We start from the raw sequence: 14,279 nt of genomic DNA, 5'->3' as shown, positions 1-14,279 counted from the left end.
TACTGTTCCTCCTTTCTTTGGCCAAGAAGGGCTCTGCTCTGGGCACTATCAAGGGCTACCTTTCTGCTATTTCTGCCTTTCTCAGGCTCCCTGATCAGCCCTCTCTTTTCAAGTCCCCAGTTGTAAAGAGATTCCTGAAAGGCATTACTCATCTTTTCCCTCCTATTCCTTTCATAATGCCACAGTGGGACTTAACCTGGTTCTCACATAATTAATGCGTGCTCCCTTTGAGCCTCTTCACAACTGTCCTCTTCCTCTCTTAACCTTGAAGACTGATTTCCTGGTTGCCATCACGTCTGCCAGGAGCGTGAGTGAGCTCCAGGCTCTTTCTTGTAAATCTCCTTGACTGTCCATCCGGACAAGGTTGTGCTCAGAACGTGTCCATCCTTTCTGACAAAGGTTGTCACTGTCTTTCACATCGGGCAGACAATCACTTTACCCACCTTCTTACCGCCTCCGCATCCTTCCAGAGAGGAAGAAAGGCTCCACCGTCCGGACCCAAAACGTGCACTTTCATTTTACCTGAGTCACACACAACAGTTCTGGGTGGATGACCAGCTCTTTGTTGGTTATGTAGGCGCCAAGAAATGTCAGGCTGTACACAAGCAGACAATCTCCCGATGGGTCGTCTTGTGTATAAAAGCCTGTTATTCTCTGGCAAAGAAGGAGCCACCGGCTGGGCTGTGCGGCCATTCCACCAGGGCGACGGTTGCCAATACGGCATTGGGACGTGGTGTTCCCTTACAAGACATCTGTCAGGCAGCTTATGTGGGCCTCGTTGCACACTTTTACTAAGCACTATTGCCTGGACAGCCAAGTCCGGAGAGACGGCTTCTTTGGCCGTTCTGTTCTATGGGACTTCCTGGTGTGATCTTGGTTCGCAGACCCACCACCGGGGTTGGTATTGCTGGGGTATCTATTCTAAGGTAAGGAATCTATCACTACCAGTTTCTTTCAGATGCACAAGTTACTTACCTTCGGTAACGATGTATCTGTAAGAAACATTTGTGATAGATTCCTTACCGCCCCACCCATCTTCCTCGTTCTGCGAACTGATCTAGGGTTAAGGTCATCCCTTTCAGGGCCCTAGTTTCGATGCACCAGTAGTCAATATCTTGCATGGCTCTGCGTTCCTGGCGCTGAAAGTCGTGTGCAGAACTGACTTCAGCGCGCGAGGGCGGCGTCTAAGTAGCTGCCGCGGCATCATCTTGACAACCACAACCACAACGCCAACGACTGACGCAGAGCTGCACATCGCCACCTTCCGATGCACAGGGGTACTGCTGACGAAAACTTTCCGGATCCAGTCTGACGCCTGGTGGTAATTTAAAGGTAAGGAATCTATCACTAAATAATGTTTTTTACAGCTGTATCGTTACCGAAGGTAAGTAACTTGTTCATTAGGTTTGCTCCAAATTTATAAAAGAAATCTCGTCATTGCATAAACAGCTAAGCTAAGTAAGTGGGTCAGCATTTGTTGCACATTATTACTCTTTATCTCTGTAATTAGTAACTAAATTTGCCTATAATATCTAAAATGCTGGAACCAAATGGAAGTGGGGTGGATATTTTGGATCAGTGATTGTATTCGGTAACAGAGTCCCGTTGTGTTGAAGGTTTTGCAGCCCTGCTGAGAGGTGGCTGTACCTTAGTTAGGTTCCATTATGTAAGAACTGCCCACTTCTGAGTTAGCATTGCACTCATATATCATTGCCTCACATCTCTGTTGATTATCTTTAATTTCTATGAGTCTTTGTGGTCATTTGCTTTTATGAAGGGTACAGATAGGAATGGCAAATAATTTGACCAATTTGTTTGTTTCCCTTCCAGGACCAGTCAGACATAAGCGGAAGTGATGACGAATAATCAAGCCAGAATCTGTTTTTCGTGCAGACTCTGTTAAGGATCTCGCGTTACACATCCACAGATTACCTTTTTGTCACAGACATTGGAAATGGTTCCGTATTTTCATCATCTACCATCCATACATAGCCTGCTTTCTAGGATAGAAAACCAGAACGACGTATGATATGATGTAAGAGAACTGAAACCCTTTGTGACATTTAGTGAACAAGTGGACCTACTTAAGAAATAGAAAAAGAAGTTTTGATGGGAAACATGATTAATAGTATATTTCTACGAGCCAAAATAAGCCTGGAAATGGTTTTGTTGTTCCTGGTTTCTATCACATTTTAAGATGCGGTAAACTTCAAAACTGCATCACAATGTTCAAAATCGAATCTTTTTTAGGAAGGCTGGCCAGAAAAAAGCTATTTAAAGCCACTGGTTATTTTATTTTTCATCAGGCGATTTATGAGAGTTTTTTGTTGTTGCTGTTAAGTATTGTTTTTTATGCTGTGGTACATATATGCAACTTTGTTTAATAGCTGATCAATGTACAGTAGATGGGTAGCCTTCCCACCCCTCACTGACTTTTCCTACACACTCTTCCCCCTTATTCCACTGTCCACCTCCCATTTACTCCCAGTTCTGTCTGTTTCTCTGCACATTAATATGTTCACTACTTTCAGATCTATAAAAACAAGGGCGCACTTTTGAGCTTCATTAAATTTGTTTAATCGTAAATTGCTTATAAATATTATTTTTACTTTTGCTGTTGAATAAAGGGGAAAGAAAACGTTGGGTTGGAAATGCTATTGAAAGAAGCAATCTACAAAGTGTAATAGATAGCTTCTTTTTTCAAACTGATCTCCTTTGTTACCAGTGTGGATAATCACCTTTTCCCTAAAGTGTACTTAATCTTTGCTTTCTTTGCACAATGTCTTTGGTTGCAAATCATACGCCTGAGGCGAATAAAATTCCAGTAATTTTTTGAAGAATCCAATGTGTGTCTTTTTCTTTTAAAGAAATTGTTGTCCTTCGTCTGTTTTTCAGGAACCAAGGTCTGCCGAAGCGCAAAACAAAACCAATGTGTCCCTTGGTGTTTGCAACATTATGTAGAAAGACTAATTATTGTTGAATAATTATTCTTATGTAGAAGTCTTTAGAATATATTAAACCACTGTTTCATTGACTAGCATTTATCTTCTTTTGAGAAGATTGGTCCTCATCTAAACTAAATCAGAGCAGCCAGTACCCCACAAAAAAATGAAGACAAGCTTGATTTCTGTACTCATTTTCTTTGACCTTTTGGAAGGTATCCATCATACACAATCAATCAATCAATCATTACATTTGTAAAGCGTGCTACATACCTGTGAGGGTCTCAAGGCGCTGGTGGGGGCTGCTACTGATCGAAAAGCCAGGTCTTGAGAAGTCTTCTGAAGGCCAGCAGGTCCTGGATCTGTCGTAGGCCGGTAGGGAGAGTGTTCCAGGTCTTGGCGGCGAGGAAGGAGAAGGATCTGCCGCCGGCGGTGGTTTTCCGGAAGCGTAGAACTGTGGCGAGGGCGAGGTTGGCAGAACGAAAGCTGCGAGTGGGGGTGTAGAAGCTGAGTCGGTCGTTGAGGTATGCTGGTCTGGCGTTGTGTAGGGCTTTGTGTGCGTGGATGAGGAGTTTGAAGGCGATCCTGTTGTTGACAGGGAGCCAATGCAGGCCTCTCAGGTGGGGTGTGATGTGGCTGCGTCGGGGGACGTCGAGGATTAGTCGTGCCGAAGCGTTCTGGATGCGTTGCAGCCGTCTCAGGAGCTTGGTTGTTGTTCCTGCGTAGAGGGTGTTCCCGTAGTCCAGTCTGCTGGTGACGAGGGCCTGGGTGACCGTTTTTCTCGTGTCAGAGGGGAACCATTTGAAGATACTGCGGAGCGTTTGGAGGGTGTGGAAGCAGGAAACGGAGACGGCGTTGACCTGCTTGTTCATGGAGTCGAGGATGACCCCCAAGTTGCGTGCGTGGTCGGTGGGTTCAGGGGCTGTCCCTAGCGATGTTGGCCACCAGTAGTCGTCCCAGGCTGAGGGGGTGGGGCCGAAGATGAGGACCTCCGTCTTGTCTGAGTTCAGCTTCAGCCTGCTGTCTTTCATCCATTCGGCAACGGCCTTCATTCCTCTGTGGAGGTTGGCTTTGGCTGTGTGGGGGTCTTCGGTGAGGGATATGATCTGCTGGGTGTCGTCGGCGTAGGAGATGATGTTGAGGTTGTGTTGTCGTGCGACGTGGGCGAGTGGTGCCATGTAGATATTGAACAGCGTCGGGCTGAGTGATGATCCCTGTGGAACGCCGCAGATGATCTTGGTGGTCTTGGAGTGGAAGGATGGGAGGCGGACGCTCTGGGTTCTGTTGGAGAGGAAGGATGTGGTCCAGGCCAGGGCCTTATCTTGGATTCCGGCGTCATGGAGGCGTGCTGTTAGGGTGCGGTGGCAGACAATGTCGAAGGCTGCCGATAGGTCCAGGAGGATGAGGGCGGCTGTTTCTCCTTTGTCCATGAGGATCCTGATGTCGTTGGTGGCGGCGGTGCTGTGGTTGCTGCGAAAGCCGGACTGGGATGGGTCCAGGATGTTGTTGTCTTCGAGGTAGCGGGTCAGCTGTTTGTTGACGATCTTCTCCGGTACTATCGCCGTGAAAGGGAGCAGGGAGATGGGCTGGAAGTTCTTGAGGTCGTTGGGGTCCGCCTTGGGTTTCTTCAGTAGGGCGTTGATCTCGGCGTGCTTCCAGCACTCTGGGAAGGTTGCTGTCTTGAAGGAGATGTTGTTTGTTTTCCGGAGATGGGGTGCGATGGCGGTGCTGGCTTTGTTGAAAACGTGGTGAGGGCATGGGCCGGATGGGGACCCGGAGTGGATGGAGTTCATGGTCTTGATGGTGTCTTCGTCGCTGACATTGGACCAGGCGGTAAGGCAACTGGTGCGTGTGGTGGTCGCAGGGATGGTGGTCTCAGCAGTGGTGGTCTCGGCGGTGGATGTGGGGATGGCGGTGTTGAAGCTGTCGTGGATGTGGGTGATGTTGCAGTGAAAGAAGGTGGACAGTGAGTTGCACAGGTCTTGCGATGGTGGGATGTCGTTGGTGTTGGAGCTGGGGTTGGAGAGTTCTTTCACGATGTTGAAGAGTTCTTTGCTGTTGTGTGCATTGCTGTCTAGGCAGTCCTCTTGGCGGTCCTGATGAGTTGGTGGTGTCTGCGGGTGACATTCTTGTGGGCTGTGTAGCTGTCTGGTGTTTGTTCGCGGAGCCAGCTCTTTTCCAGCTTCCGACAGGTATACTTGTAGGTCTTCGGTGAACCATGCGGCTTTCTTGTTGATGTGATTGGTGGCGGAGGTCTTGAGTAGGGCGAGGGTGTCGGCGCAGTCGTTGATCCACTTTTTGAGGTTGATGGTGTCGGGGTCGGGGGTGTCGGCGGGTGGTCCCAGGGCGAGGGTGGTGGTCAGTTGGTCCTCGGTACCTTTCCCCATCAGCGGCGTGGCATCTGTTGGGTGCGGTGGTGTGTGGTGGGTTTCCTGAAGGTGAAGTGGACGTATCTGTGGTCTGTCCAGTGGGTTTCGGTGGTGTGGTTGAAGGAGACGTGGGGACTTGCGGAGAAGATGGGGTCCAGTGTGTGTCCAGCGGCGAAGGGTGGGTGTCGTCACGAGCTGTTTGATGAGGTTGTCGATCAGGGCGGTGAAGTTGGCGTCGTTGTTGTTCTCGAGGGGGAAGTTCAGGTCCCCGAGGAGGATGTAGTCCGTGGAGGTGAGGGCGTGGGTGCTGATGAGGTCGGCGATGGAGTCGCTGAACTGCGGTCAGGGTCCGGGTGGTCTGTAGACGAGTGTTCCTCTGAGGGTGGTGTTGGGGTCGGTGTGGATCTGGAAGTGCATGTGCTCGGCGGTGGTGAGGGCGTCGTCGGTGTTGGTTGAGACTCTGAGGGTGTCCTTGTGGATGATGGCGATTTCCCCCTCCCACTCCGTTGGGGCGGTCTCTGCGGGAGATCTAGTAGCCTTCTGGGATGGCTATGGCGATGTCTGGTGCCGAGGTGGTGTTCAGTCAGGTCTCAATCAGGAAGGCAACGTCGGGGGTGGTTGAGTCTAGGAGGTCTCAGAGTTCGATGGCGTGCTTGTGAGCGGAGCGGGTGTTGAGGAGGATGCATCGTAGGTGGTTGGGTTCTCTGGTTGATGGTTTGGTGGGTCGGATGCTGGTGAAGCTGCAGTTCCGGCAGGTGAAGGGTCCTTGGGTGCGCTTCGGGGTGGCCCAGTGGCTCGTCCGGTGTTGAGTGAGTGGAAGGTGCCCGAGTCGTAGTGCAGTCTGGTGGTGTGGCGGCTTCGGGGTCCAGGGGTTCTGGCACTGGGCGCGGTCCAGGCGCGGACGGGCTTTACATAGCCATATTATTTCCTACCTATTTTGCAGGTGAATGTAAGTATTTAATACAATGTACAACTTGACTCCAAGCCCTTGCTTTGGATAAAGATGACAGTGCATTATTTGAGTAGTAGCTGTACACATTAGTAGGATAACTGGTGCAAGGACCCTGTTATTACTTTAACTTGGCAGACCTCTTGTTTCCTTAACATGTACCCTTTCTTTTTTCTAGTTTCTTGGGACTTAAGCTGGCCGTATTCATCAGTGGTGATATCAAATATTATAGAACACTGGGGGACATTTCAGTCTATATGTTACATCAAGTCAATGGTCAGTTTGATACTGTTTTCATAGCTGTATTTTATGTAGGTTTGGCACATGCTTTTATTTTGTGTACTTTCCTAAGACGGTGTCTTGTAAGTAAAATAAATAAATAAAGGCATAGAAAGGAAAACAAACAGTTAATTCTTCTATATACTATCATGGTTTTACTTTGAGACTCTGCACAACAGTTTCATTTTCTATCTCACCTTCATCCTGAACATATGCTTTCTTTTAGGACCGATTGGCTTTTCCAATGTTTTTGATTATCTCTGATGCTGTGCAGCGTGGTTTTTAGGTTTCGCCCTGGCCGTAGCACTGCGAAGCAGTGCTCCGCCCAGGGCGAAATCTAATGATATCTCAGTAGTGGGGACTTGAAACCGCCCCTTCTTCCATTGGCTAGCTCCATAAATGGAGGCTAGCCATTGGAAGACATCAGTGTCAATCACTTTTTCTCGGTCAGAACGCGAATCTTGGGCGTTTCTGACTCTTTTTTTTAAGTCCTGCCCCTTGTTGCCGTGTGTCCCGGGCCGCGCTGTGATTGGCTGCCGGCCCGGGACTCCCCCGTGACGTCATTTCCCGGGCCGCGCTGTGATTGGCTGCGGGCCCGGGACCTGACTTGTTGACTTCGGCAATTAAACGATCCTGATTCCATGAACATATCTGCGTGTTGCTTTGTGTCTTTTCATTGCTGCTCTGCATCATACAGGCCTCGCTGGTCAGGTCCACCTCAGGAGGTACAGTCCATATCCTGAGTTTGTTGCCCTTTACTATTTGTCACGAACTACACAAACCGCACTGGTTCAATGCCGCCTGCTTCGTACCCTGGCTGACTCCATTCATTTTATAAACCAATTTACCACTTCTTGACTCTGCTCCACGCATAGGACCTCGATCGTTAGTTTAGCTGCATTCCTAAAGTGTTGGTAGTAGAATGGTGCATTCACCCCATCCCCGGGTATTTGTTTTCGTGTTGGTATCTGTTTCCAGTAAATTAAGCCCCTGTGAGGAAGGGAAGAACTTGCTCGACCTCGTGCTTGTGCACGTGAATTTTGAGCATTGAACCCAGAGGCTAAATGTAATCCATTTAATTGTACAATTAATAAGTGGAATTGGTGCGTATTTGGCTGGGCTGCTGTGTGTGCCAGGAAGCTGGGTGAATCTCTGTTGCATCAGCTTCACGCCCCTTCCACTGCTGCCTGTTACGGGAGGGAGTCTGGTAGTTTATTATGAGCACTGATTTTGGGTGCTTTGAGTCCTGATGGTTAAAGGAGCATGAAGTGGAGGGTAGGTTGGCGCAATGTAAGAAGTCATGTACTTTGCGGTTAGGGTATTGGGCTATCGTGAGGTCACCGCCCCTAGAACGCCATTGGATTTTGTTTCTAGTGGTGCCCTGTTCTGTTACTTGCTCGTAGTAATGGGCCCCAGGGACACACGTTCTTGGTTCGGCTTGGGCATATATTGAAGTTTTTTTTCTTCTTTTGCCAGTGCAGTGGTTGATTCTGTTTCGATGGCATTCATGCTGAAATAAGGGGTTCTTGGATTGTTTGCCCTTCATGGAGAACTTAGCAGGCCAGTTTCCCGTAACAACAATGACCCGTGCTGGTCACAAACGGTCCAGTGTAGATCAAGGGGCTTCGTGGGGCAGTCGGTACGAGTGGTTCACGAGGTGAAAATATCTTGGGCACTGACTCCACAAGGACTTCCTGCTCTAACCATAGTCGCTATCCTTCGGTGAGTTTGTACCTGGTACGTGTAAAGGGTACCCCTCCAGCACTCCACCATTTGCTCTTTAGTGGACTCAGAAATGTCAAAGTCCGTTTCCTCCTTGTACGCCTGAAATATCGTCAGGGCAGCCCCATGGTTCTCAAGAGGCTGATCTTTCCGCCACTAGTTACTCCTTGACCAGGGTTGGTCGTTGATAAGCTTCTGGCCTTGGTTCAAGGGTGCATAGTGTCCAGCTTGTCTCTAACTGGTGACTAATGTGGTCGCCATGCCAGGTGCATGCGCTGTGGACCTGTCTGTGAACACTGACATGGAAATGTGATCGTGAGGTGGCTGGGCCGGTTCTGCTTCCGAGTCACCCGGGGGCACGTGAAAGCTTGCGTGTTGTCTTTTATCAACTAAATGCAGAAGCATAAAGTTCCAAAGACTTGGCGCCGCCTGACGCAGCCCCCTGTGCAGTTCTGCTTCTGCTATATGGAAGTCTTTTCTTGTTCCATTGCCCCCTCACAAACTGTATAATTTCTGTTGCAAGGCCCACACGATTCCTCTTCATCGTTGATAGCTTGTTGCTCACAGTCGTGACTAATGTAAACTGCAGGCTTAAATCCTGCTGGGACCAACAATTCAGTTTTTCGTGCTTTGGAACGGTGGCATTAGGCCCACACGTTCCTCTTTGCTCTATGGCCCCGGGAATGGAATTGGGCATTTGAACCAAGGTAACCTCACGGCCGACTCTGCGCATGCCCGTCTAGTTGATTCAGCCCACGGGCGAACTGGTTGATCATTGGCTGGAGGAGCGTCGGCTGTTCGCACTTGTGCGCCCTGTGCCAATCCTGGGCCCTTTCTGTCGGGTTGCCAAGTCAGCGGCTTGCCCTGCTGCCAGATGTCAGCGACGAGGCGGCGGTTGGCCAGGGAGCGACTCAGCAGCCTCGGCACTTATCTTGGCAGCCAGGGTTGTTGGAGGATGGACAATGCAGTCAGACAGGAAGGAAGGTGCATCAAGGAAGGTCTGAGAATGGGGAAGCGGGTGTTCTCGGTCCGTGAATGCCTTCGTGCCTTCAGCCTGTCGCATAAGACAATCTCCCAGCCCCCCATGTCTTGTGTGTGGAAATCTTTCTGAAGAGTTAAGTCCAAAGCAGCAGGAAAGTCTCGAAACAGTTGCACATTTCATCCCTGCACGGTAGTACGAATAAGGCGGTGGAAGCGGCCATCAAGCCACGAACACTTCTGTTGCCTTATGGTAGATACAGTGCAGTTCATGATGGTTTTTGAAGTACTCACAAGTACAAAAGTGGTTGCCGTCCGTTTGGGCGCATCCAGAGCTTGCGTGTCTTGATGTGTGTTCTTGTCCATCTTAAGCAGAAAGTAGCTGGTAGGTTTGGGGTGCTTAACGGTGTCTATAAATGTGAAGCACCACTGCAAGCGAAAACAGGAGCATCCCATCGCATGTCAACCACATGACTCTCGGAGGACGGAGGGCACTGCCAGCAAGTAGGTAGCAATTATCCATTGCATTCTGGTAGATGCAGTTCAGTGTTTTGCGATTACTCTCCAGTAGGTAAGTGCTTGCCATCCGCCCGTGCACAGCCAGTACTAGCATTCCTGGGTACGTTTCTTCAACTCTCATTGCTAGCAGTTATTTACCTGTGAGCAGTTTATAAGACCGTGGACTGCTTGTCATGTGCGGGTCCATTGCCATTTACTTGACAGTTTATTCTTAGCCACTGTGATTCTCTATCCTTCTGCTATCATTCCAAATAACTGACTAACCTATCCACCACTTAAAATGTACTTGCATGTTTCACTATACTAATTCAACACTAATCCTCTATGGGTTCCGGAGGAGCATGCTACTCGCCGAAAAAGCGATTTGATGCCTCGTCTGGGGTAGTAAGTGCTATATAAATGCAATTACAATACTACTTGCTGCCCTCAGATGGGCCGAAGTCAAGAGACCTTGGGGATTTGTACTGATGTCCCCTGTGGTGATGCCCTTGCCTTCTTTCAAAGATTAGATCCTTCCCCAAGCACCCACTGGAGATAACGGTGCCGGAGCAAGGTCGGCTGGATAGTATTTTTCTCTGTGAGACCTTGTTACAAGAATCCTAGAGTCTTGATTTTAATCTAACCATTCCATGAGGGTTCAAGATCCTTTGGCGTGACAGAATAGGAAGAAGTGGTGCAGTAGCTATTATTTTCTGTAAGTCCCTTGTTTTAGAGGTAAATGGAGAATGTACTGGAGTCATGTCTGAAATGCTAGTATCTAGTTTGCGTTTGACATCTACCTTTCTTTCCCTGATATTGGTTGATTTTCCTCTTTGCTTGGAGTTGAAGTTTGTAGGATTATGCTGCTTGACCTCCCTTAGGCATTATATTCCAGTCAGATTTGGAAGAGCTCTGTCTGAGACAAAGAGAGAAAGTCTGTACAGAAAGCTCAAACTTTTCAAAAGGCGAAACCATTGCATTGTAAATGCTTGTTATCTCCTTCATGTTAAAGGCACATGCACTAAAGAGTGGAGAAGATGCACACAAGTAGCAAAGTGCAACACAAGTGAGCAAAGCAGAGGAGGAGAAGTACATGAGGGAGGCAGCTGAAAAACTCATTTCCTCTTGCAGAGTGCTTAAACCTATTGAAATTAAGTAGCGCCTGAAAAGGAAGCAGTGGAAGGACACAAGTAATGGGTCCATGCTTCTGGGGAGGAAAAAATACAAGAATGAGGAAAACCCACAAAATAAACAAATAAAAAGCGAGCAAATGAGAGAGACAATGAAGCCAAGCAATGGGCAGTTACTAGGCCCTCTGTCAGCTAACAGTAGTCTGGCGACAGACAGCATGTGCCCTGTCTAGTAGGTGAGACCTCAAAATTTACATTTCAGGCTAGTCTTCAGTGTTTGTTAGTCCAAGAATAGTTTCAGAATATGTGAAAACTACCTCTAGATAAAAACAAAATTATTAGGATAATCAATATAATAAATGATAGCAAAAAAAAACACTAAGTGGAGCATCTTCCTGTAAAAGGGGTACAATATGCACATATATAACCAATCGAAGATAACAGCGTTTCATTGTTTCAGAATAGTGAGTGAGAATTTTATCAGGTCAAGATTTAAAGTCTGAAGTGGAGTCAGGTCTTGTCCAAGATTATATTCAGTGCTGTACATTTTATTTCTTAGTTTGTATTTAGCCAAAAGGATTACTTAAGATTTCCGAGACTCCACCACATACGCCATATAGACATTCTTGGCATAAGTTTGATACTCGGCCATAACATCAATTTGTTCAGGGGAGCTTAGTGAAGCTCCCTTGTTTTGAGTTCATCAGCATTAGTAGTTCAATTTCTACATGACCAGTTTGCAAGTCTAACTGACAGTGAAAAGGGGCAGCACATGGTTGGCATATAGTGCACTTTCCTCCCATCTTTGACCTAGAGCATCTGGATGTACTTGATATGATACAATTTTCTAAAGCGCTCTTCTACCCTGAGGGCTCTAGGCGCTGGCAAAGCCTGCCCAGAACCGATACCTGGGCTGTTTCATATCACAGAGGTAAAAAAGCAAAGTTTGTATCAGCTTTCTGAATCATACATGGTTATCCATTCCCTTTATTCCCTTAGGAAGAGAGCTCAGCTGTCAGGAAGGAGAAGGCTATACCTCCCCCTGCTGCATTTCATTCTTGCTACCACAACCCATTTACACTCCGCGGATAGAGGATTGCCTCTTAGGGACATATACCTGCTGACCTCCGATTTGGTTGAAGCCGGTCCAGTCCCATGTAATGCCCTGTGCACTGTGCAGAGGGCCTTAAACCTGGATCGTTTATAGACTGCCAACCAGTGTAAGCCCTTAAATGCCACTGAGGTAGGTTGATGCTTAAGGATTCCTAGCACCAATCTTGCGGTGGTATTTTGCACTACCTGCCATCTAGATTACAATACCTGGGTAATTCTCAAATATAGGAAGTCAAAAATAATGCAGACGAGACGCTATCAATGCTTTGGTGACCGTTTTGCGTGAGGGCCGAGTAATTATGTACCAACATGTAGCTATCACTTGGTTAAAAAGGGCTGTAAAAGGCATATCTTTATCGAAGATTTTTCCTAGGTTGCCTGCTGTGTCAGCCTGTTGACACTCAGTTCCCAATTCAGGAGGCAACCATAGGTGCGACCAAATGTTTGGGGAATTGCCAAATAGCAGGACCTCTGGGTTTTTTCTCTATTAAGTCGCAGACAGTTTCTCATACAGTTGTCATCCTCTCATGCAATCCTGAAATTTTGTTGACACAGCTGAGTCTTTTGAAATGTTAATCACTATCTGCATTTCATCGATTTTTCAAGAAAAAACGGAAGGTACACTGGTGAAGTCAACACACACGAATTAGAATCTGTTCCAAAATTGCTTCTTTTAATTAGATTCATCTTTAGAACTGGCACACAGTCAACGCGTTTCGTTCCCGATTTTTGCCAGCAGGAACTTTGTCAGGGCTGCAATTTTATAGACAAGACATGACATCAATAATACATTAACCAAAAATAAAAACATATAAACATTAATAATAGCAAACAGCCCACAGGTTCATATACTATATCAGCTAACATTAGCAAAGTACATTAATAAGAACAAACAAACCACAAATTAATATAACAAAACCCCACATGAAAAAATACTTAAATGTGATACATAAAAAAGGCATCCGTAAATCTCACAGGACTACAAAAAACAAATATATACCATACCCAAAACTACACACATTTTGAGAATAAGAAATACTGAAAAATGTAAAAACACATATTCTAAAATCAGTGTAGGGTCTAGAGAACATTATGTCCTAAACTATCAAGACTTGGAACAACATCCTATCCAAACAAATATGAAATAGACAAATCTGTACAATAAAACGAAATTTCCACCGCATGAAATGTAATTCACCATACATGTAGTCATTAAAGATTAAAGACCCGATCTATGAATCCATAGTATTGTTGGAAGCTTGGTAGAAAACCTCAGTGTCATTTATACGCTATATTTGAAAACTTAAATAGAGATAATAAAACCTGGTGGATAACAGATTATCAACTAGAGAAAGAACTACGAATAAGTAGACATATATCTCACCTCTTCTGTATAAAGCTGATCGGTAGCAGTGACAAGTAGTTAAAATAGAGTTGAACCTCAAACAGCAGAATTGGCCTCTGTAACAATATGTTTGATAGAGACTACTAGCCGCAGATTCCTTCACGTAGAATTATCCCCAGGCATGAGACTGGATCTGGAAACTTTTTTGCCACAGCATTTCTGCGTGCTGGAGGCCGGGCGACATGACGCGGCTCCACCCTGGCGTCGTCCGTGCATATGACGTCAGCGAGGTCACATAAGACCCGCCCCGCCTATGTCAGTGTTTTCCTTTTCCGCGTGCAACGCGGACCTGGGTGTGAGAAGTTGGCCGGATATATGATGCTCACTAGTTCTAGTGATCACCTTGTATCAGTCCAAACTACCCTTATGGTGATTGATTGTTAAGTCAACCTTATAGACCAGCTATCCTAATGGTAGCATGGACAAAGTAGTCTTAGGCTAAACACTTTTGGCATGTGAAGCCAGCTGTTTTACCACAATATAACCCCTTGAATACCAGATGAAAGGACACCACACAGGTTGTTATGAAAATAAACAATATATTTATTAATAACAAACACCTCTGAACTCTTTATGAGGTCAGAGGGCTAAGCACATGACAATCTCTTAGGAAAAATACGTTTAAGTTGCACAGATTACAATGGTGCCCTAGGGGCACGACAAACCATATACTAAGTAAGTGGAATGTGAAAGTCGATAGAAGAAATGGAGCTGTCCAGAGGCTGGAAGTTCGCTAGGACTACGCTATCTTCACCTTAGGTAAGTAATAGGAGGCCCACGGGACGCGTGTGCAGAGTGTGAACTCACACGCGAGATGCGTAACAGTCTATGGACAGTACAGTTCAAGTAAAAGGTGAGTACGGACAATCCTGACTAGTTTGGACAAAAACGACT

At 46.8% G+C, this 14,279-nt stretch overlaps 1 protein-coding gene across 3 annotated transcripts in view; it reads left to right on the top strand.

Annotated features, from left to right (window-relative positions):
- SMARCA2 (SWI/SNF related BAF chromatin remodeling complex subunit ATPase 2) overlaps positions 1-2,840 on the top strand; it is a 1,851,064-nt gene extending 1,848,224 nt beyond the window's left edge. For all 3 annotated transcript variants that reach the window (XM_078675722.1, XM_078675721.1, XM_078675720.1), the window contains one exon: positions 1,831-2,840. In XM_078675722.1, coding sequence (XP_078531848.1) covers positions 1,831-1,866 — 36 coding nt within the window. In that variant the 3' untranslated portion in view covers positions 1,867-2,840. The remainder of the gene's footprint in view (positions 1-1,830) is intronic.
- Positions 2,841-14,279: the final 11,439 nt, after the last annotated feature.

This window comes from Lissotriton helveticus, chromosome 2_1 (genome assembly GCF_964261635.1).
Source record: "Lissotriton helveticus chromosome 2_1, aLisHel1.1, whole genome shotgun sequence".
Taxonomy (NCBI): domain Eukaryota; kingdom Metazoa; phylum Chordata; class Amphibia; order Caudata; family Salamandridae; genus Lissotriton; species Lissotriton helveticus.
This window is presented reverse-complemented; position numbering and strand designations above follow the sequence as displayed.